We start from the raw sequence: 24,688 nt of genomic DNA, 5'->3' as shown, positions 1-24,688 counted from the left end.
CGGAGAAGCATGGCCACTGTGTTGCAAAGTTTGGAGAAATGTGGCGGCTGTTTCTTAACACCTGGAAAAGCACAGAAGGTGTGCGACAACACCCAGAGAAGCACGGGTGTGGCCCATTAACATCTGGAGAAGCATGATCACAGCAGAACAACATCTCGAGACGCATGACCACGGTGCACTAACATCTGGAGAAGTGGGGTGGCGGTGCGTGCAGCATCTGGGGACACATGGTCACAGTGGGCAAGCATCTGGAAGCACAGGGCCATTCTGCATTAACATCTGGAAAAGCACGGTCATCGGGCAACATTTAGAGAAGCACGATCCCTGTCCATCAACACCTGGAGAAGCATGGCCATAATGTCCTAACGTCTGGAGAAGCGTGGTGACTGTGAATCGACACTCAGAGAAGCCCCGTTGGGGTGTTGTGTTCAGAAAAGTTTACATCACAACAGACCATGATTCCATTACCCAAACACCCAGCAAAGAGTAGAATTGCTTTGAAACATTTGTGCGCTGGAGCATATGAATGGTCAACTACAAGCCTTGCGCAAACACCATCTGTGGCCTCTTCCCTTCCTCTTCTCTGTTTGCTTACCCAACCTGCCCAATGTTATTTCCTCTGCCTTTAGGCTGTTGGCAGAAAACTCATGGAGAAGGATCGGGAGGGAGCTGAATAAGGGAGCTGCAGAAAGTGTGAAGGGTTCCTTCTTCACGCATCACTTCCTTGGGGAACCTCATGGAGAAGGACCAGCTATTCAGTGTCTTTAGCATCTTCCTCTTCTCACTGTTGTTTCTTCCTGGGTTCTCCACCACAACTCCAGAACCGTAAGTCCCTGGCTGGACGGTCCCAACCTTGTGTTTTCGCTTCCTTGCTTCTCACAAACTTTGATGCATGCAGTTCTGCAAACAGCAGCCTCGGCCAGGGGAAGTGCGTGTCGCGCAGCTTTGCCGCTACCGGGTACCATCTTGGATTGCTTGAAAAGGGGATGGAGGGAGGGGATGCGTCAAGGCGGGTCTCAGAAGCAAGGGGCCCTTGGGTGGGAGACCACCAGGAACTCCCAGAGCCGCAGTTTAGACTGGGAAAGGCAAACCAATTCTGTAAATGAGATGGAGGGGCCCATAAAATCATTAAGAGTTGAGCTCAGTTTGAAGGAAACTTGTTACCTTATCTGTATCAAAGATCACAAGGCAGTAGACCAGTGTTTCTCAACCTGGGCAACTTTGAGACATGTGGACTTCAACTCCCAGAATTCCCCAGCCAGCCTGGCTGGCTGGGGAATTCTGGGAGTTGAAGTCCACATGTCTCAAAGTTGCCCAGGTTGAGAAAGTTTGCAGTAGACCGTCAATGTTGCAGAAAGTGGCCAGCCCTGCCTATGCTCAGAAGCTAAGCAGAGTGGTTCATGCTTGGATGAGAGACCACCAGCAAATCCCAGCCATATTAAGAAGTCCAAAGCCTATCCTGGAAGAAGCCACTTCTCTCTTGCTGCCATGAAAGCAACACGGGCCTTCCACGAAGTCCCCAGCCCGTTAAAGTTGAACTCAACCTTAAAGGAGACGTAGATTTTGATCACCTATTCCTGTGGTTTCAGAGGTTTTCAGAAGGGCCATGAAATCCCAGATTGCTGGAGTTTGAACGTGGAGATTTCTGCAGGCAATCTACACACCCCAGTTTGCTTGGGACAGTCACGGTTTACGCCAGTTGTCCTGATGCCTTCTCCAATGTAGCATTTGTCCTGGATTTTTCATGCCTCCACAAGCGGATAGGGAGGCCTTCTGGTCTCAGCTGATGGTGGGAAAAGTATTTAACATTCCTTCCCCTGGAGTACCAGCCACAAGTACACATTTTTTAATTTTTAGAAAGTAGTTTATTTTTGGAAGTAATGTTTGAAGAGAACCATTTTCTAGGTCCATTAACATTATAAAACCAATCTGTCCGTCCACAAATCAATACAGTGGTACCTCGGGTTACGATCTTAATCCGTTCCGTGACTCTGGTCGCAACCCGAAGCAAATTTTCCCCATAAGGTTCAATGTAATGGTACCTCGGGTTACGAACGCCTCTGCTAACGAGCTTTTTGGGTTGCGACCAGAGTCACGGAACGGATTAAGATCGTAACCCGAGGTACCACTGTACCGTTAATCTGTTCCGGCGTCCGCGGACCACGCGTCAGGGGCGGAAAAACAGCCGCAGACCACCCGTCAGGGGCAGAAAAACGGCCGCGGGCCACGCATCAGGGCAGAAAAACGGCCGCAGACCACTGCACGGGTGGAAAAACGGCTGCGGACCACATGGAACAGGCGGAAAATGGCCGCGGACCACGTGGAATGGCGGAAAATGACCACGGATCCGGTTTGTAACCCGAGGCGGAGTTCGCACATCGAGGTAAATTTTTTCGGCCAGAGCTGGTCGCAACCCGAAAAGTTCGTTAGCAGAGGCGTTCGTAACCCGAGGTACCACTGTATTTCAAATAGTTATATAGCTTTCATTATCCTTAGGGCCTTCTTTTACTCTCACAGTATCCTGGTTTGGATAATTAAATTATAGGTCACCCTAACTCTAACAAAATGTAATCTGTATTTTACGTCAAACTTCCAATTATTCTTGAAAGTATACTCATTTTAATTTTTCCATGTATGCATTTATGCATTTATGTAGCCACCCAACATAAATTGTATGATTCTGGGCCGCCGTATAAATGCATGTACATGAATGCACTGGGTTGGGGGGTGCATGGGGGGGACTGTGTGCAAGAATGTGCACACTGTGGGAGACTCGTGCATGAAAATATGTATGGATTTGTGTCCATGTGTGTTTTTAAAGGCAAACGAATGAGGAAGGGGGATTGAAATGCCTCTGGCTTGACCCACCAAATTCTTTGCCTGTTAATCTCCCCCTGGGTGGGACCAGGTCAAAGACATCTGACTGAGCTTTCCCTATAAAGTGTAACCGTTAACTGAGACACGCAGGTCTTTCAAGAACCACCAGTTGGAGGAACGTAATTTTTAGCGAATGACCCTTCCGTTCATGTTTGCTCTGCTGCTTGGCAAGGGACGAGGTGGAAAAGTACTTTTGAGTACGTGCTGGATTTGGGGACAGAAAGAAGATGTCGGTTATCCTCGTCCAACAAACATGGACGCAGCTTTCTGCAGTAGAAGGAGAAAGTTCCCAGAGTTTTGACTGTACAGGAGGGGATAAACGTTGGCCCTTGCAGCCTCTGCTCCTTTGACTGAGGTCCTCTTCTCCGTGATGGCACCACTCAGATTTGTCAGCCACGAACAGCTGTAAAGTTTCCCTGTAGGAAAAGGAGAAGGAGAAGGAGTAACAGCAATTGGTTAAGCCTCCAGTAAACTTAATACAATTGTTTTAACTTAAAAACAAGAGAGGGAAAAGGGCCAACAGTTCTAGCTGTGCTACGGTTGGTGACACCGTTGCCTCACAACTGCAGCTCATGACACCATTACAACACAACTTCTCTTTGGAGAAGACCCTGATGCTGGGAAAGATGGAAGGCCAAAGGAGAAGAGGACAGCAGAGGATGAGATGGTTAGATAGCATCACTGAAGCAATGAGCATGAAACTGAGCCAACTCAGGGAGGCAGTGAAGGACAGGAAGGCCTGGCGCAATATGGTTCATGGGGTCACGAAGAGTCGGACACGACTTAACGACCGAACAATAAGTGCTGCCTTAAGCTCCAGTTAACCAAAATAAAGAAATGATTGATTCAACCTGCCTTCCAGGAGGATCAAGTTGAGGGTGAAGCCCCAAAGGGTTAAGCGGATAACCTCCATATCTCCATATGCGAAGAGAGGAGTCTTTGGAAAAGACCCTGAAGCTGGGAAAGATTGAAGGCAAAAGGAGAAGAGGATGGCAGAGGATGAGATGGTTAGATAGCATCACTGAAGCAATGAGCATGAAACTGAGCAAACTCAGGGGGGCAGTGAAGGCCAGGAAGGCCAGGCGTGATATGGTTCATGGGGTCACGAAGAGTTGGACACAGCTTAACAACTGAACAACAACAAATATAAAGCTGTAGTTGTGTTGTAATGGTGTCATGAGCTGCAGTTGTGAGGCAACGGTGTCACCAACCGTAGTACAGTTGGTGTACTACTCTTCGCATTAGGGGGCCAAAGTATCTGAGCTTGAACTTCAGTATCAATCCTTCCAATGAGCAGTCAGCTTTATGTTACCTTTCATTTTTTAAAAAGGGAGCTCTACATCCTGGCCAGAAAAGGGAGCTTCTTAAAGATGGAGCTCTACACCCTGGCCTTTGATATCAATTGATATCTTGGCTTGGCTTAAGGAGCCCCGGAGTCACACCGGGACTGCTCATTTTCCCAGACCCACTGTTGCCTACTGCCGATCTCCATATGTGACAGGGCCTTTTCTCCACCTGCTTCTTGGGAATAAACTTCCAAAACAGGTGTCCTATTTTGGGGGACTTCTCTTCACAAAGCTGCCTCTGTTCAGGCCTTCAGTTACTTGAGCAGCAAAGACGCAAAGGAGTGATATCTGGTTATATCAGCAACACCCTTCTCCTAGATGTCAAACCCACACTGGCCATACTGGTGATACATATAACAAACATGTAAAAAAATGGGGCTTCACCAGCATGGTTATCCCCATCATTATGACTTTTTAAAAACATACCCACAGAGACATTCCACGGATGCTCCTGACATCTAATGTTATATTATTAGAGTAATGTTTCTCAACCTTGGCAACTTTAAGACATGTGGACTTCAACTCCCAGAATTCCCCAGCCAGCATGCTGGCTGGGGAATTCTGGGAGTTGAAGTCCACATGTCTTAAAGTTGCCAAGGTTGAGAAACACTGTATTAGAGGTTGACCTGGCTTTGCGAGGTCTATTCTAGGAATGCATTCCCCCTGCCCCAGCAACTCTGGCCAGGACAAAACTTGATTTGGCTGTCATTTAATTTAAATTCCAATAAAAGCATCTCAGCTCAGGGCAATTCATTGCTGAAGATGAAGGCACCCGTACATGGCCCTTAAGTCCCCTGAAATGGGAAGAATGATCCCCATTTGGGGCAGAGGGAGGGTTTTGAAAGCTTAAAATGAGCCAGACTGGTATGGTGGTTAAACTGGAAGACTAGAGACCAACTTTGGGCCAGTCCCCCCTCTCTCAGCCCAGCCCACCTCACAGGGTTGTGGCAGTGGGGAAAGTAAGAGGAGGGAGCATTATGTACACCGCCCAGAGTTGTGTAAGAATAATGGCGAGATACAGATCAAATAAATAAATAAATAACATCTCCTCCGAGTTGAGTTCAAGTGTTGGTGATTCCATGGAGACTTCCACACTGTTTTCGTGTCAGCGTCCCAGGAATTGTTGGCCGTTGACTTTTTTCCGGAAAGTTATTTCAGCTTCCTGGGATCCAGGATGCCATAAATGGCTCCCAAATGCTAAGAGTGAAAACAAGGGTCCACAGATGTCAGGACCTTCCCCCTGGGAGGGAGGGGACATTGGGAATGGGCCTCTTCCTGATGCCATCACCCAGGCAAACCCTTGAGGGCTCCCCTCAGCCCTTCACTGGGGGTCCTTCCTCTCTTCCAGCCAATATTTGGTACTGGTGCCTTTCCTGATCCATACGGAGACCACCGAGAAGATCTGCGTCCAGCTGACCCACCTGAACGAGTCAGTGACCCTGAGTGTCGTGCTGGAATATACAGCGTGGAACCGGAGTCTGATCAGAGATGTGATAACAGAGAAGGACGTCTTCCAATGCGTCCCCTTTCAGGTGAGATTTTCTGCCCTTCTGCTTGGGTTTCTAACCCTAATCAATGTTACCAGGTCTCTAGCCTGAGAAACTCCTCATAACAGCTTTGCCTGGAGGTTGAAGTGACTTAGGAGCACCATACTAAGAAGTACAATTGAAATTTTTAAGGCACCTTATGAGTGCATTCACAAAACGGCCACTGAGAAGGTGAGGCTGGTCACAAAGATATTCATTTTCCAGAAGGCAAACTGGTTATTTGGCCCTTAACTACCCCCCTCCCCTTCCTGTACCATCTCAGTTTAATTTCATCCCTTTTTTATTTTTCCTGCACTGGTGGGACCAGTTCCCAACCAAAAGGCAGCTTCTAGCGCCATACTCTAATAGTTATTAGAGGGGTTTCTCGTTGATTAGGACTGAATGGGAAAGTTATTAGGACTATATAAGGGAATGTTGGGAAATATATGGAAGTGCTTTCTATTATCTTTGGGAAGGGATGATGGTATATGATCATACTAGTGAGATTTTTATATGCCCATAGATGACAAAAACACACAGATATTTAGGATTGGACATTAATGGTAATGGAGGTGGTGACATAGTATATTGAAATTTAAAAAGGGGGGAGTTAGTTTTGCTTCTATTTGGAAATTGCTTTTGGTTTTTTTTGTTTTTTTTTGCTTGGGATTTAAAATGCCATGTTGCCTTGGGGCTTTGATAATTATTAGATTTTAGGGTTAGAGAAGTATTTTGTATTAGTTATATTTTTAGAGGAAAAGATGTATGTATTCTATATTTGTATCTGCAACAAAGGAAGTCGGAAGTCATCTATTCTTTCTCTCTCTTCTTTTCTTTTTCTTTTCTACACTTTTAACTCTTTCTTTTTTTCTGACTTTTCTGTCTCTTTGGTTTTTCTGTTTCCTTATATTGTATTCTTTACTGAAAATGAATAAAGTTTCTTTAAAAAAAAGAACGCCCACTAAGCATCGGTGAGGCTGAGACACATTCGGTCAATAAAGAAGATACCAGAGGTTGGAACTTGTTTTACATCCTGCCACTTGCCCCATGTTTTAATTTCAAAGAATCTTTTTTTTAAAAAGTTCAAGGAGTCAAGGAGCCTTGTTAGCATCATAGGAGGTTCTGTAGTCACACGGATGAGTTATAATAGTCAGATGTTTCCATCCAGAAGCCCAAGACTCCTTTCAGAAACTTCTACTGTGTTTTGGCTTGTAGAACAAAAACAGTGGAGATGAGGAGTCTGCTGGGTGGGTAGGGTCAAAACTGGCAAATTTCAGATGGAATGTAATCCCCCCTCAGTCACAGAAGTTTCCTGGGGGCCAATCCCTTCCCCTCAGCCCCAGAGCCAGGGTGGGGTGGTGGTGCAGATGTCGAACTAGGAGTGGGGAGACCCCCATTCTGGTCCCCACTCAACCATGGAAGCCCCATGGAAGACTCTGGGTCAGTCCCTCCTGCACAGCCCAGCCTTACCTCACAAGGATATTGGAAAAATGGGAGCAGGAACACCTTGAGCTTCTAAAGTAGGAATAGAAATCTATCAACCAATTATAAAAATGAATAAATGAATAAATAAAATCAGGCAGGACCTCAAGAGGGGATAGATTCATTATCGCGTAAGACTTCGGCCTGCTCCTACATCAAGCCAAGCCACATGTGGTCTCGATTTAGCATGCTATGGTGAAGCCAGCCATTCTGGCTTGAAAGCCAGTTGTTTATTTAGCAAGCTATGGCTTAAAACATACTTTGCAGTGTATCCTTATCCCACTGAGTCACTGTCATTCCCAAAAAGACCTTAAGGGTGTTGGTCTTCCTGCTCCAGCTTCCCAAATGGAACAGTTCCTTGGGGTCCCCGGAGGTGTTTCTCCTGGTGACGGTGAAGGGCCCATCGCTGGAGTTCAGAAGTCGGAAGAAAGTGCTGATCCAGAACGTGGATAGCCTGGTCTTCATCCCGATGGACAAATCTATTTATAGGGCTGGACAAAAAGGTATGTAAGCAGTTCCAGAGGGGAAATGGTTCTGTTAAACCATTCCCCTTGCAACTCCAAGCTTCTTACTCCTTTGGCAAATCTGGCCTGAGGCACCATCTGGAACGGTAAATGTGTTCCTCATTGCATCCTTGTCCCTTTAGATAAATTCAGAGATGGACCCCGGGAATCACCAAGCCGTGAGCCACCTACTCCAACCCAGAGCCCAAGGCAGAAAACTCAAACAAGATCATTTCCAAGCAAGGACAAACCACCTTCCCCTTCAAGGCCTTCTTTATACTACCTTTGGGGAACATGCAGTCCCTCGACTTGGAAAATCTGGGAAGCCTGGTCTACTTTCCCATACAATCTGATTCATTGCCCTGACTATTAGTTCCTCAATCAATGGGCTACTTAAGAACATGAGAACCTAAGCAGTGCCCTGCTGGATTGGACCCCTGGCCCTCTATCCAGCAGTCCGTTCTCCCAGTGGCCCACCAACTGCACCAGGAAGCCCACCAGTCTCTCAGCAAATGGCCTTCAGAGGCAGTTGCTCTTCTATCAAGGCTGATAGCCATGGATCCCCAGGACTTCCATGAATTGGCCCAATCTGTTTTTGAAGCCATCAACCTGGTAGCAAGCACCAGATCTTGCAATAATGATCAATACCACGTATTTCCTCCACTGTGAGATTATGATATGTTCCCATCACCAGCTGCCAACATGGTTGCTTCCCTGCTAGAATAGCTAATTCTGGCCCCAAGTGGAATCATGAAGAGAAAAGGAAACCTATCCTTAGATCTACAGTGCACATTCCAGTTGGAGGGCAAAGCTTAATCTGTTCCTCCTAGGGTGAAGAGGGGCCGGGTGTAATTCTTAGACTGGGATTCCCCACCCCACCTGCCAACTGGGATCACAATTCTCAGATTTCCCAGTCAGCTTTTGGCCCTTTTGAGGCATGAAATACCCCAAAACTATAATATAAACCCTAAGCAGATGTATTGCAAACTTTGAAAAACACACCAGGGATCCACATGTAGACCCCAGAAGAAGTCCAGAAAATTTGATACCCATGTGATGTGGCTCCACCATTTTGCATCATTGTCCACATCCTCTGTAGTCCTCTCTTCTCTGCAAAAAGCTGAAGTCCTGCCCCAGCCACTAAAATTTACCATTCCCTGCTGGAAAGTCTCAGTTAAACTGCCTTTCGATCTTCCTTTCACAGTTCAGTTCCGCATTGTCTCTCTGGATGAAAACTTTCGTCCCTTGAATGAGAAGGTCAGTTTTCATTGTGACTCCCAGAAGTAGACTCTGAAGCTATTCACATGACATCTCGTGGACTGGTTTCCCATCCTAAGCAAAGTGTAGCCTGGGTGGAACCAAACCGTTCTCCAAGTTGATGTCCTTCAGATGTCTGAGCCCTCCTTTCCTCTCCTCCAATCAGTGTGTCTCTGATCCACAAAGACACATCAGAGATCATCCCACACTGAGCAATATCCTCTGTTGCTGGTTGTACGGATAGGGAGGGGAACCATAAGCTCCAGGAGAAGCCATGAGGATGTCCCATGCATCATGACATCATGATGTACAGTACATGATATCAGGACATCTTCACACAAATTATGTATATTGTATGATTTGCAACAGTCACATCATGATATACAGTACAGAATTCACATCATTTGCATGTGTGATCACTTGCCCCCTAGGCACCCCCTTGGGATTGTCCAGGCCTTTGAGGTGCTTGAGTAAATTATTTGTTGCTCCCTCTGATTTCTCTCCCTCTGATTTCTCTTTTTGTTTTTACAGTTTCCTCTGGTTTACATTCAGGTAGGTGAATAATTCCCATTCCACCTCTTGCTGAACTTACAATGATGTCATTACCCTACACGAAGTATCCAGGTGTCATTTCTTCTCTTTCTGCATGAAAGCTTTACGTTCTTGTAGAAATGTAGCCAAAAGGTACCACTTGCACTTGAGAACCAGATTGTCTGGAGACATATAGAGTAAACCTGAAGTTAACACAGATAGCATAATTAAGCCAATCACAAAGCTGGTTAAAGGGAAAGAAAGAACACTGAAGCACAACATAGTCAGCCACGGAATATTTTCTAAAGTTCAGCTAGTTGGTGGCATCTAGTCAGTCTTGGATGGTCTTGGCTGAACCTTGGTTGTACGTGGATGGGAGACCACAAGGTTGTATCAGGACACCAGCCTCTATTAGAAAGTTGAAGACACATCCCAGAAGAAATCAGTAGCAAACCACTTCCATAATACTGCCCCCAAAATGGGATGGCGATGTCCTTGAGGTCACCAGGGGTTGAGTTCAACTTGAAGCTTGAAAGTGAAGTTTTATTGACCAAGAGGGGGAAAAAATTAACAATTGTGGAACGGAATAAATGGAAAATCCAATTAGTGCTTCACTGATATTAGAAACTAGACGAAACGAACTGATTTTCTGAATGAAACCTTATGAGTATTTATATACCTTTCAACATTTACTTACTGTTTATATTTTAAACAAGATCAAAGCTCTAGGTCTTTTCTTTCTTTAAAGAACAGAATTGCCCCGTAAGCTCACATTAATGTGGGATCTGATGCCGCGTCTCTTCATTTCTAAAGCACTTCCTGGACTGACCATGTATCCCGTTCCAAGAAGTGCTGCAGAAAAGAAGCAGCGACTAGAAACAGTCCCATGTTGCTCTAAATGTAATTAGCAATTTTGTTGTGAAAAGAAAAAAAAAGGCTTAAGCCATAACTATTTTACTCATGTTAAAAAGAAAACCAGTCATTCTCTGCCCCAAAATAGGATAGATTTTTTTTCCTCTGTAGTTTTCATTTTAAAACCTGGGGGAGGGGGGGCAAAAAAACTGACAAAGCTGCTGGAAATTGGATTGGATTCACTCCAATTTGCATTTTCCTAAGCTGGCCCTCGGGTTCTCCCACATCTCACCATCTTAGCCCCTTGCTTCCTTTATATTAATCGTCCTTTTACTTTGAGAATTGTGAAGTGCTTCACAAAACATTTTGTTTGGTTCTGTAACAGATTTCCAATGTATTAGACAGTTAATTTAGATTATCTAGAGCAGTGTTTCTCAACCTTGGCAGCTTGAAGATGTGTGGACTTCAACTCCCAGAATTCCCCAGCCAACCATGCTGGCTGGGGAATTCTGGGAGTTGAAGTCCACACATGTTCAAGCTGCAAGGTTGAGATACACTGATCTAGAGCAAACAAGCTTTTGATGCAACATACTGGAAAGGACAGGAGGAAAGCAGGGAGGGTTTAAAGATTAACTGGGACCTATGATCCTTCACTGAAACATTCAGTGCAATTCAACAACGCCTCCATATTGAACAAACTTGAGGATTGCACTGAACATCCATAAAAGTCCTAGGAAGGACGTAAACAGGTCCACCTGTTTCCTCTCCTCAGAAACATTAATTCATGCGTTTGTCCAAGGATCTGATCAGTTCACCCTTAAAAAAGATTGATTCAGTTGAAATCTACTTTGACCCATTGGTTTAGACTCGAACACCACTGTAAAAAGGAGACCGCAAGCCCATTATGGGTCTACTCCGAAATAAGTCCGTGAGATGATTCCCAAATAATATTGCCCCATTTTTAGTTCATAGGTTGATTTATTTTCATTTTTCTTGACATTTATGTTAATGCTTTGAAAGTGGATGTTTTAATTGCTACTACCTCGGGTTACGAATTTAATTCGTTCCGTGACTCTGGTCGCACCCCGAATTGGTCGCACCCCAAAGCAAATTTTCCCATAAGGTTCAATGTAATTACCGTTAATCCGTTCCGGCGTCCACAGACCACACGTCAGGGGCGGAAAAACGGCCGCGGACCACGTGGAACGGGCGGAAAAATGGCCGCGGACCACGTGGCACGGGCAGAAAATGGCCGCAGATCCGGTTCGTAACCCGAGGTAAATTTTTGTGGCCAGAGCTGGTCGCAACCCGAAAAGTTCGTTAGCAGAGGCGTTCGTAACCCGAGGTAAATTATATTCCTTGGAAACCACTAAGAGTTGTTTGATTGTGGCAGTGTACAAATTCCATCAATCAATAAATTAAGATGGGTATGGAATTAACAGCCTCGTTAAGTAATTAGGTGGATTTTATTGGATTAGGCACCCTTCAGATGCACGATCAAAATTGTCTCAATAACTGCGGTTTACTGGCTAGGTATACAAAGCTATAACAAAAAGGAAAAACAAGAAAATTCTCTTCATCACTGGCACAATAAAGGTTTTCAAATAATTTAATTATATTGCTCTGATTAATTGGGCTAGGCAGTGCTTTGGATTTGATTCCCAAATGATTCAGAGGGCCCAGGTGCAAAGGAGCCATTGCCCCATCTCTTCCAAGCAACTATGTCTTAGATACAGCTTCTTTAAAGAGCTGCAGGTGGGTGTTACCACACTCTTTTGCTCCTGACCAGCTCAGAAGCACCATTTCCAAATTATCTTGAAAACTGTGATGGAATGGACTTATGAAGGCCATGCTCAGGGAGATAAGCGTGTTCTTAGTTCACAGCAGGAGCGTGGGAGATTCAAGAAGATGAGGCTTGCACCTCCCTAAGGAATTCACAGTGTTGTGGCTGGCTGGCTTGGGAAGCTAGGGTTCAGTCTGGGAAGATTTCTGTCTGGTGGTTGTAGCTAATAAACACAGCAGAACTGGATTTCCATTGTCTCTTGGAGTTCTTTGGGCTGAACCTGACATCAATCTTCCCAGACTCAACCCTAGCTCCCAAGCCAGCCTGCCACAACACCGTGAATTCCTTAGGGAGGTGCCAGCCTCATCCTCTTGAATCTCCCACGCTCCTGCTGTGAACTAAGAACACACTTATCTCCCTGAGCATGGCCTTCATAAGTCCATTCCATCACAAAAACACTGCACAACTCTACTATTGAACAGGGAAAAAAGTATATATACAATGATATTTACAGTGGAGTTAACATCAAAATTAATTTTAGAAAAGGATGACAGTCTAAATAAAAAATAAAAAGGAAATGTCTAGCTTGTAATGTTGATATTACCTGGTGGTCTCCCATCCGAGCACTAAACAGGTCTGACTCTGCTTACCTCTTTGAGATCAGCCAAATTCAATTTATGTAATTTTAATTTAAACTGTAAATCAAAGGGAATGAAGTATAGTTTTTTCCTAGCCCCACTCACTTCATTATCTTGGCCCGTGAATATTTTGGAAGGTGGCTCCCAGCACACCCGTTAAAGCTGTGGCCCTCATCTTTAAAAAAGTCGGGCCCCCTTGGTTTTAATGATGTTTATTGCATTTAACATCACTAAAACCAAGGGGTGTGACTTTTTTAAAGGCCTCAACAACTCTGACAATGCTTTGGCCTGGTTCCAGAAATATCTCAGTGATGGAGCCAGGCGAGTGTCTCTGGGGAGGGAGAACAGGGAGGGATCAAAAAGTCAAGATGGTTAACCTCTTAGAAATCATATTTAACACTGATATAAACTTTTTTTCTCATCATTAAAGGTTTCATTGATCTAAATCATCACAGTATTAACAGCCCCCAGTTTCTGTTGTATAAATGCCACTGTACTCACTTATGATCTGTATTCTATAAAGTTCGTATTTTATAATGCAATAAAACAAGTAACTTGGGGGGGGAAATTAAGCTTTTTAAAAAAAGTCAAGACAGTGGCTCCAACTGCAGATCCAACCACCATCTTGACTTTTTTGACCCCACCCTGTTGGCGCCTCTGACCAAAAGTGCTCCGAAACTGGTCCAGAGAACTGTCCCTGGGAAAGTGCTTCTCCCTTGTTGCAACCTGTAAACCTCTGACAGAAGGAATATCAGCTTGAGCTTTTAATTGCTGGTTTCATGTTTATTGATTTATTAGCTTGGGCTCCTGGATGTTCTTCTCTAACGTGAATGTGCAAAAACAATGAAAAGAGTAAACATTTTACATCGAGGGTTATAGGACATCCTGCACTGAATGGATGTGGGTAGTCTTCACCTGACTGCATATCCCCCAGATTTTGCTCCCACAGCCATCACATCCTCATCCCCATGGCCATTGCTTGGGAGATGATAGAGGTAGACACCCAACACATCTGGAGAGCATGATCTGGATCGAAGTCTACCAACAACAACATTCTGCCCCTGATCTCTGCGTGTGTAGCTTGCAGCTCTGTGTGATTATTGGCAGGATCCCCAAGGGAACCGTTTGTTCCAGTGGACAGATGTGGAACTCAGCCTGGGCCTCACCCAGATGTCCTTCTCTCTGAGTTCTGAACCTCGCCAAGGTACCTACAGAGTGGTGGTCCAGAAAGCCTCCGGAAAAATGGTGGAACATACTTTTGATGTGGAGGAATATGGTAAGGAATCCATGTCTCCCTTTAGCCAGATAATTGGAGACCAGGGATACCACATCTACTTGGTCTCTTGAAATGGGTGATGGCTCTTTGCTGAAGAGTCGGCAAGTGGGAAGGAGGAACTCCCTGATAAAAGCTTGGCCCCGGGCCCCTGCCATTCCCCTTCCCTGGATCTTGACCTCTCTTGGGATTTCACGGGCACACCTTGGGTACAGAAGATGCTCTACTGCAGATAGAAGCAACCTTCGTAGGACCAAGAGCAGTTTTAGATATCCTAAGAATCTGGGACCAAGGGAGGTTCACAGAAGTCAAGATGGCAGCTTTGATTGCACAGTTGTAGGTGACATCTTGATGTTTTTCAACCCAGCCAGTGGATGTCCGTATCTGGTACTATATGCGTATGGTCCAAAATCTAAATTTGAAGCTCTCTTTCTCCTGCACTTTCAAAATGGCCTTCTTGCAGACTGTTTCTCATACTGAGCCTGGCCTGTGATTACAAAATGATCTGACCTGAGCCCAGATTCTTTGTTTTCTGCCTTGCCTATTCTCCCCAAAACATTAGCAAACCAGAAGAAGAACCTCAACTTCCCACAGTGGCCAACCAGGTACCTCCTTCCTCCTTCTATCTTCTCCTTTCCTCTCAACTTCATTGCTTTCTCTTCTCTTCTTGGAGAGAGTAAAGAGGATGATCTTGAGGGCGAGAGGGAAGATCCATCATCAAAGCAGCCCAAGCGAGCTCTTCAGCCTCTCTCAAAAGAGAGCAAGACTTGCGAGATCGATGTCAGCCCTGTGAGGCAGACCAGGCCAAGAAAGAAACTCCACTGAAGACTAAAGCTACTTTTCTTTAGATTGGCTGTACTGTAGCGACGTAATCTTCCAAATCTGATTGTGCCTTGACTCCTCCCTTTTTTATCTCCATGTGAATTAGGGGGGTGTTTGTCTGACATTGTTGTAATCTTCCCCCCTCACTTGGACTCAAGCAATGTTTTCCCTCCTGTTGCTTTGGTAATGGATCTTCCCTTTCTCCATCAAGGTTCTTCTCTTCCCTCTTTACACTTCTCTTCTCTCAACGTCATTCCCTTCCCTTCCCTTCCCTTCCCTTCCCTTCCCTTCCCTTCCCTTCCCTTCCCTTCCCTTCCCTTCCCTTCCCTTCCCTTCCCTTCCCTATTCTTAGCTTCAATTATCCTCCCTCAACTTCTCATCTCCTTTCAACTGTACTTCTCTTCTCACCTTCCATGATCCCCTCCCCTCCCCTCTCCTCCCCTCCCCTCTCCTCCCCTCCCCTGGAATAGGTGTTGACAGGAATGGCCTCAATGACTCTATCCAGCTGTATGATTCTATGATCCTTTGAAACGCCCACATACCTTCTCAGCAGGTTCCCAGCCAGCTCAGTCAAAGAGCCTTCCATCCGTGGGAAGGAATCCATTTGAATACAATGCCTATCACATCACCTAATGCATATTACATCATTCGATGTCGTCACCTTGTGAATATTGTACTCGATTGAAGGGTAAGCCACTGAATAATTGATTATGTTTTTTGAATACTCTCTGCTGATGCTGTTCTTCCCCTTTCACCTACGTAGTATTACCCAGATACGAGGTTTCAGTAAAGGCTCCCAAGATCATATCCATTATGGCCACCGAAATCCAAGCAACCGTTTGTGGAAAGTGAGTTTTAATTCTTCCCTTTTCTGAACCAGAGGAGGGTAACCTGGGATGGTCTCAATTACCCTCAGCCTCTTGATTTTCCCTCATCTGCCATCTTGTCTACTGACTTCTGCCTGTCAAAAGCAGGAAAAGGGAGAACCAGACTTGGTTTGCCTTTTAAACCCATTTAATCAGCACATCCTTCTAATACAGAAGCATACATCAGAGAAGGGCAATGTGTTTGCTTCTGCAGGTGCACTTACACAGAGATTTATTTGCAATTATTACTTATTTGTTATTATTAGTAAGTGTACATGGCCACCTATCTTATGTACATAACTCTGGGCAGTTAACAGCAATTCACAAGACAACAATAAAATACAACCTTTATGTACAAAAGAAAAGCCCTAATGCAAATAACCAGGGCGCTGTTCAACAAACTCAGAGAACGAGGCACACATATGTAACTGGACTCATCGAACTTCCTGGTCTGTGGCTTGGGGAAAAGGCAGGTCTGCATGGCCTACCAGAGGCTTTGGAGAAACCAGCAAGGATTGGGGTTCCTACCCCAGGGAAGCCAGGTTATGTCTTTTTGTCAATTTTCCACTAGTTGGTAAGGACGACCCCCCTCACAGGGTGGTTGTTGTGGGGAAAATAGGAGGAGGAAGGAGTATTAGCCATGTTCGCCACCTTGAGTTATTTATAAAAAGTAATAAAGGCGGGATAAAAATCTAATTAATTAATTAATTAATTTTAAAAAACACCAGTTTTGCTGACCCTGCATTGGTTGTCCATCAGTTCTGGGATACAATTTAAGGTGCTGGTTTTATCCTATACTGCAAAGCCTTTGATGGGTTGGTGAACCGATAGCTGCAGGACCATCTACTCCAACCGGCGCCCATCGAACCAATCAGATCAAACAGGGCGAAACTGTTACTGGACCCACATTTGGGGGAGGTTCAGAAGCAAGAAAGTTCAATAAATGTTGAAAATTGAACAGCTGATGGGGTCAAGAAAAGAAAATTCACCAGTCATCCCACCCTCCACCCATCACCTTGTTTAATCTGTGTCTGCTTCTGAACATAGGTATACCTATGGGAAACCAGTCCCTGGTCTGATCAGCGTCAAGCTTTGCCGTCCGTTTCAGTTTTATGGAAGCAGTTGTTATGGGAAAGAGGGGGAAGCCTTGTGTGAAGAATTCAGTGGGGAGGTGAGTCTCAAACCTGAAGTTTGGCCCCTGCAGACATCTGGTCACGGCTGTTAACGGGTTCACCATCACATATTGGGTCTCCTGGATGCCAGTCCAACACCTTTACCGCTACCACATGCTGGTTCCTAGTATCCAGGTCTGGACCCTGCATTTTAAGGAGGATGTCAACAAACTGGATCTCGTCCAGGGGAGGGACCATAGAAAGATGGGGGGGGGGTCCGGAAATCAAGGGCCAGCAAGAAAGATCAAAGCCTCGGGTCATCTCAGACCCAAGAAGTGGATTGCAAGTATTTGAAAGGTCGCTGCATAGATGGATTGGATTTATTTTCCACTTCTCCAGGCTGTAGGAACTGCACTAGACAGAATCAAGGATAAGAAAGGAGATTTCAGACAAATGGAGAAGGACATTCTGGCTGGAATAAGATGTTTTCTTGATGGTGGACCAGGTTGCCCCAGATGTTGGGTTTGCTTTCATTCATGATCATGAGCATCTTTCAGGAGCAACTTTAGTCTAACTCTTTAGCTGCAAGAGGGTCAGAGAACAGCATCAAAGAGGACCGGAGACTAGAAACTGTGCCTTCTGAAAAGAGGCTGAAAGGGCTGATTATGTCTAGTTTTGAGAGAAGATGGTAAAGGGAAGATTTGTGTGTGTGTGTGTGTGTGTGTGTGCCTTTGAGTCAGTGTTGACTCCTGGCAACTGCCTGGACAAGTACTTGCAGTTTTCTTGGCAAGGTTTTTGGAAGTGGTTTGCCCTGGCCTCCTTCTTCCTGGGGCTGAGTGAGAGGGACTGGCCCAAGGTCACCCAGCTGGCTTTGTGCCCAAGGCAGAAACAGAACTCAGGATCTCCCAATTTCTAGCCTGGTGCCTTCACCACTACTCCAAACGGGCTCAAAGGTCCTCTTCAAATACTCAAAAGAGTGTCAAATGGAAGAAGATCAAGACTCTTCCCTCTTATTCCAGACTGCAGTATCATAAGTGTCTTCCTTCCTTCCTTCCTTCCTTCCTTCCTTCCTTCCTTCCTTCCTTCCTTCCTTCCTTCCTTCCTTCCTTCCTTCCTTCCTTCCTTCCTTCTTTCTTTCTTTCTTTCTTTCTTTCTTTCTTTCTTTCTTTCTTTCTTTCTTTCTTTCTTTCCTACATTGTTCCAATCAGACTGACTTTGACTAGGTTATGAGTTCCCCCATACAACAATCAAGTTAAAAACAACCAAGTAGCCTAAATCAAAATTAAACAACATTCCACCAACATGGTGCCACGATCTCTGTGGAAACGTCCACCCATTCCATTTTCCCAAACCCTAAAGGATGTGAGTAGAGATGGGGCCAGCCTTATCTCTGGGAGCAGCCTGTTCCAGAACAGGCTCACCCCCAGGGTCCTTGCAAATGATTGTCCATAGGGGCCAGGACCACCTCAAGCCATCCTGTCCTGATCTGTTGGATGGACAACTTCAAGTTATGGTTCAAGTTACAGGAAGGCAGATTGTAACTGAATGTTGTAACAATGTTGTTGACCGAGTATGGTGCAATTTTCTCAGAGTGGTGGTGAGTTTCCTTTCACTCAATGGATTCCATTGGAGGCTACACAGCCATCAGTCTGGGAAGTTGGCTGGCCCCTTAGTGGCCTGGTGTGGCCCTTATCGGCCTCTTGGATTTTTTAGCCTTTTTATCTTTGTAAGTCTGGTTTTTATAACTTTTAATTATGAATTTCTGATTTTAGTTTGTTGTAAGCCACCCAGAGTCCCCCGTTGTGGGGAGATGGGCGGGGACAAGTCTATTAAATAAATAAATAAATAAATAAATAAATAAATAAATAAATAAGTTCAAATTTGGATTTCTGCATGGAGTGGACTAATGGCATCTGCCAACTCTCCATAATTCTATTGTCTGGGCAGCAAAATTATGATCAGGGTTATTGCTAATGGTACTCAATCCAATTTACACTGATAACCTGAGACATGTTGCTTTCCCATGCAGGCGGACATCCATGGCTGTCTCTCTCAGACTGTTAAAACTAAATTATTTCAGCTGAAGCAGACAGAATTCCAGATGAGCATTGAAGTCGAGGGCAAGATCACCGAAGAAGGCACAGGTTGGCATAGAATGATCCGGGATGGGCTTGGAATGGGCTATGATTCAGAAGAGAGCAGCTCCTTTGATGCCAAAGGCCCTGGGTTCAGTTCTTGGCATCTCCAGGAACAGCTGGGAAAAACATCTGGAACCCCTGGAGAGGTTCTACACCCCACAGCAGGGTTTCTCAGCCTTGGTAACTTTATGATGCATGGACTTCAACTCCCAGAATTCCCCAGCCAGCAAGGGGCAGCTCTGTTCAGAAGGTACTAGGGTTAGTCCAGTTTTTAACTGAGAATAATATAGAATAACATAGCAGTCAATGGGAAAGATTCTGCATGACCCATTTCCAGGAACAATAAACCAGCAGCATGTAAGGATCAGCCTAAATCTCTTCTTTCCCAGGATCACAGATTTCATTTTTCTTATATACTATTCCAGTGTTTCTCGACCTCAGCAACTTTAAGATGTGTGGACTTCAACTCCCAGAATTCCCCCAGCCAGCATGCCGGCTGGGGGAATCCTGGGAGTTGAAGTCCACACGTCTTAAAGTTGCAGAAGTTGAGAAACACCGTACTATTCCATTCCATCAATCTGCAAAATTGGCTGCAAAAAGAAACAGTCAAAAATTAAAACCTGTGCCAGAACTGCCTGTACATCCGTAGATGTTCTTGCATACAGTTTTCTGCAATAACTTAGGTGTCACCTTCTCTGAGTTACAGTCTGGGGAGCCTATTTTGAGCAGGGTGTAAACACTGCAAGCAGGCTATGCTTACAAATACCCTTCCCTGCCACAGCAGGATCTGTTTTGACATATGACGCCTACTTCCTCACCCCTGAAATCCAGGCCAATTTCTTTTAAATTGTCAGCAAACAGGATCCACAAGCATCTTGCAGCTTTTCAGGAACCGGGAGTCAATCATAACCTTCCCAAGGACAATCTGCTTAGAAACTTTAGCTTAGTCGAAAGGAATAAACGTGACAGATGTTGTGGGCGAATGTGTGTTTTTACAGGGGTGGAATTAACCGGCAAAGCTTCCATTGAGATTACTCCGGTCCTCAGCACCGTTACTTTTGAAAAGATGGACACTTATTTCAAACCTGGGATCCCTTATTTTGTGCAGGTAAGGTAAATGAATAGACCATCATGGAGGATTGATTGCAAAACACATCCTAATTGGAGTGCGAGAAAAATTGCTACGGAAGCGATCAATTATTACAAGCTGTTTTGCTCATTGGGAGCAATTTGGTCCATTTTACTATGCACATTAACAGAGACTACTAGTCTAATCCGTCCCAGCCTTTTTATAGATTAAAAAGAACCCTCAATCCGTAAAAAAATTAAAATGCATATTTCCTGGATACCGTTCTTGGTCATTCATTCATTCATTTATTCATTCATTCATTCATTCATTCATTCATTCATTCATTCATTCATTCAATTTATACAGCCGCCCGTCTGGCTTACAAAGTTAAATAACATTTCCAGGCTTTTTTGTTTTTTTAATGTGCATTTCTAAAATGTAAGCTCTTAAAAAGTAAGATGGGAGGGGCAGGGGGAACCACTGCTTCTCATATATCTTTTGCAAGCATACATTCTGAAATGAACACAGTTTTTGCAGATCATAGAAAAGTGGGTGCCGGTGAAATCTCTCTGATTCAACCATCTATGTTGCTGCAAAAACATATTTGTGCAGATTTGGTCTCATTGATATCCTCTGGTGGATACGTTTTATTTATTGTGTTAGATTTATATCCTGCCATCCCTTCAGAAGCTAAAAAGGGGGTCTGTGTAGCTCCCCCACCTCTTATTTTCCCCCATAACAAAAACCCTGTGAGGTAGGTTGGAAGACACTGCCTGCCCCAAAGTCATCTAGTAAGACTCTGTGGCTGAGGATGTTATAAAGTTTCCAAAATCCAAGTGTCCCTTGTATGTTTATAGATCTCACTTAGGGTCAGTAATTCTTCCATGTGTTTCCTGTTGAGGCCTGCATCTCCTAGCTCTCTCCATTGGCCAGATCTCCTCGCTCCTGGTCCAGCCCTTCCCCACTACCCCACTCTGGTTCTCAGGCTGAGAAGAGAGGCTGGCCCAGAGTGCCTAGAGTTTCTGCAACAGAGGGGGAACCAGAAACCGGGTCTCCCCGCTTCTCCTCCAGCATCTTCATCACTACACTTCACTGGCTCTCCTTAGCCTGGAGTGGACCAAGCTATTCATCCAAGATTCCTTGGATGTTCCCACTCGCTGGGCCTCCTGAATGTTACTTCTCAGACCAGCCACCACTCCCTGATCTTCGCATCTGCTGTCACCCACCTGCTCCTGCAGGTTCAGTTTAATTCATGGATGTCTCTATGCATCATAAAACATCTCGGTAAGTATGTTGGGTTTTCCGTACGCAGGCAAAATTAGTGGACAGCTTCAATGTGCCAATTGTCGATGCGATAATCAAGATCTGGGTAGGCCAGATCCTGTGGAATGTTGAAAATACAACTGACGAACAAGGGCGAGTCCAGTTTTTCATTGACACCACGAACTTCACAGAGGTATCTGTTAGTTTTGAGGTGAGTGCTCCTGAGGAAGCTAAATTATTGATGGACTAATACTATAAGTCAACAACTTAATGAGATTACTGTAACATAACAATAAGTCTGTTAATGAGGTGGATATGACAGATATGTACCTCGGAAGTTAGAAAGGTAGAATAATAGAATTGGAAGGAAGCATTTAATCCTTAAGTTTCATCCCTTGGTTCAGTGCTGGGTGGGCCTTCTGGAGGATTTCAAAAAGCAGGGACATTTTTTGTGGGGGGAAGAATAAAAAAAAAAAGTCAAGAGAGCTGAGGGTCATCATCTTGACTTTTTTGATCCCCATGGGCACAGGGATCATCTCTTCCAGGTGCCCTGCTCAAAACTCTTCTGTAACTCCAACTGGCAGATACAAAGCTAGGTTCATCAACCCGCTAGGAATCATTTAGGAAAAGAGAACGAAAATGAAACAGCTGGCGCTGGTCAAGGAATAGCACTCATCCTTTTGGGCCATGGAAAAAACAGACAGATTTAGATCCAGGCATTCTCCTTTATCTGCCAGATTGCCTCCATCCATTTACAGTGTGAGGACACAGTAGGGTCATCTCCATCCTCCAGGACAAAGCTACGGAAGGATGTGCCTTAAGAAATGTTCAGAGCTCCACTTTTGAGACCGCTGGGCCACCTAGATTATAGAAAGTAATGTTTGGTTATGGACCTATCTCTCCCAGTTTCTTGGGCTCTGTGATTTTTCTTTTTCCCACCAGGCATTGTATAAAGAGGGAGATTGGTGTTCAGGAAACTGGCTTGAAGCAGAACATAAACGGGCTTATCATATTGCATCATACTTCTATTCACCCAGTCAAAGCTACATCAAAATTGTCCCTATATCTAAGATTCTAAGCTGTGGCTACACTCATCCAGTTCAAGTCTATTATGTCCTCAACCCGGGTCTAGTGAAAGAAAAAGAGGTTGTCTTTTACTATTTGGTGAGTATGAATACATTTAATTTTTACTTACCTCCCATGGGCTTTCAGAACAGAAGCAGACATAGCCCCAGTGTCTGCACCAAACTAGAGTGACGTCAAAGCGACCGTAAGTGAACGGTGACCTCATGATGCAAATGCCTTCATGGTGAATTCCAACCTATGACTCAAATATGTAAGCGATGGTTTTTCACAGCCTCACCTGACCCCTTTGCTCCCTCCATAGGAGCACATGGGAATAGCTTAGTGTTCAAAAAAGTTCCAGGTTCAGTCCCGCCAACCCAGATCTTAGGAAGTGGATCTGGAAATGATTTTTGCTTGAGACTCGGACTCAATAGCCAAAGAGACAATGCGTTGACTTAGATCTCAACCGATCTGGAGCAACACCAAGTGCTTGGGATAACATTTAACAAATGATATAAAATAAACACCCCAGTTGTTGGGCTTGGGACTCATCTCCAGCTTTTTGGGGCTCTCCATGGTGCTGCCCCCCATGTGAATTCTCCATGCACTTCCCTAGATCAGTGTTTCTCAACCTTGGGCACTTTAAGATGGGTGGACTTCAACTCCCAGAATTCCCCAGCCAGGTGGCTGGGGAATTCTGGGAGTTGAAGTCCACCCATCTTAAAGTGGCCAAGGTTGAGAAACACTGCCCAAGATTGTCTCTGTGGGACCAAGAATGGAACCCAACAGGTTTGCTAGGAGCTGTCCATGGTCCTGTTCCCTTCTTGGAACCCTGGATCCTTTCTCCTGGTTCAAACGGGAAAAGAACAGTCAAATTTACTTCTGTAATCACAACAAGCATGCTGGTCCAAGGGGAAAGAAAACTGCTAACCTTCTTAGTGGGGCCATGTTTTTCTTAGGGTCCCTCCAAAATGCCCCAAAGAGGTGGGCAATTTTTTGAGAAAAGAGAATGGAAACTCTGAAAAAATCCCTGAAATCTCTCTGGTGGGCGTGGGGAACAGATCACTTAACAAAACCATCCGTTCTGGTTATAAATCCGTTCAGAAACTCATAATAGTGTCCAGAAACTCATAAATGTGTGAGATGAAAAAAAAATCACTTGGCTCTGATTAGATTATCCATTGCTTGTATGAGGTCTTGAGGAGCATGTAGTTAAAAAATAGAGAAGACGTCTTTAAAGTGAAGTAACATTAAATGTGTAATTCAATTTTTTATTTATTTATTTATTATTTAAATTAATTTAACCTAAGGTGAATGAGGAAGTCCATTTGCTAAAGTTTTCTTTTTTCCACCTGCAGGTCATGGCTAAGGGGGGCATTGTGCATGATGGGACTCATGTTCAGACTCTGGAGCATGGACAAAGTGAGTGCTCCCACCCTGTTCCCAGGCTGTCTTCTTACAAGACTCCTGCTGCTTTTGGTCTTCCATCCCGTCCAGTAATGAATAATGATTAACTAATAATTAAAAACAATGATTTTTTATTTACAAGAAATGCCCCAGGGCCCCCATGTGGACACAGCAGGCAGTAGAATTTTTTTTTTAATGTTGGGAGTCTGCCTCTTACATTCCCTTCTTGGGATTGGGTTCTATTTCTTATTTTTATTTTTATTTTCTTCAACATGGAAGAGTAATCTCCTTTGCTGAGAGAGATTTCCAAAGGAACTATTGACTTCGTTGTCACATCCTTTCCTGATTTGGGAATTCATTTGTTTCCCTCCCCAGTTCTCTCTTTCTATGTGTGTGTATTTATTGTGTGTATGTATCTATATGTGTGTGTCAGAGATAACGTGACCAGGTGGAACATGCAGAAGATATACAACAACATAATCATTTTATTCACGTTTAAGCAAGGAATGAAATTGACTTAAATTAAATAACTTAAAATAGTATCAGGGAAGGCAAAGATTGACAGCCTAGAATACATTAGGTACCTGCTGACAATACAGGTTGTCCTTATTTAGCGACCACAGTGGGGACAGCAGCTCAGTCATTAAGTGAAGCAGTTGCTAAGTGAAACCATCACTGTGCTTATGATCTTACTTCAGCTTTCCTTGGCTTTACAGACCTGCAAAGGTCATAAATGGGGGGATTGGTTGAAAAGTGACTTTTTCCTCACCGTCATAACTGTAAGTGGTCGCTAAACAAGACAGTCACTAAATGAGGACTACCTGTTTTGTTATTCCATAGGAAGGTTGCGAAAAGACACTTTAAAAACGGTGACAAAA

General features: G+C 44.5%; 1 protein-coding gene across 1 annotated transcript in view; it reads left to right on the top strand.

The window, feature by feature from the left end:
* The first annotated feature begins 630 nt into the window (after positions 1-630).
* Positions 631-24,688, top strand: part of LOC103049361 (alpha-2-macroglobulin-like) — a 59,282-nt gene continuing 35,224 nt past the window's right edge. The window contains exons 1-13 of the mRNA XM_025172667.2: positions 631-825; positions 5,572-5,755; positions 7,569-7,734; positions 8,939-8,991; positions 9,523-9,543; positions 13,903-14,071; positions 15,654-15,738; positions 16,804-16,927; positions 18,898-19,012; positions 20,005-20,114; positions 21,388-21,549; positions 22,281-22,502; positions 23,762-23,825. Coding sequence (XP_025028435.2) covers positions 737-825; positions 5,572-5,755; positions 7,569-7,734; positions 8,939-8,991; positions 9,523-9,543; positions 13,903-14,071; positions 15,654-15,738; positions 16,804-16,927; positions 18,898-19,012; positions 20,005-20,114; positions 21,388-21,549; positions 22,281-22,502; positions 23,762-23,825 — 1,564 coding nt within the window. The 5' untranslated portion in view covers positions 631-736. The remainder of the gene's footprint in view (positions 826-5,571; positions 5,756-7,568; positions 7,735-8,938; positions 8,992-9,522; positions 9,544-13,902; positions 14,072-15,653; positions 15,739-16,803; positions 16,928-18,897; positions 19,013-20,004; positions 20,115-21,387; positions 21,550-22,280; positions 22,503-23,761; positions 23,826-24,688) is intronic.

Source organism: Python bivittatus, unplaced genomic scaffold (genome assembly GCF_059951505.1).
Source record: "Python bivittatus isolate LINGU-HERP-01145 unplaced genomic scaffold, Pbiv_v1 ctg000810_np1212, whole genome shotgun sequence".
Taxonomy (NCBI): Eukaryota; Metazoa; Chordata; class Lepidosauria; order Squamata; family Pythonidae; genus Python; species Python bivittatus.
The sequence above is the reverse complement of the archived record's forward strand: the minus strand, read 5'-3'. Positions and strand labels throughout refer to the sequence as shown.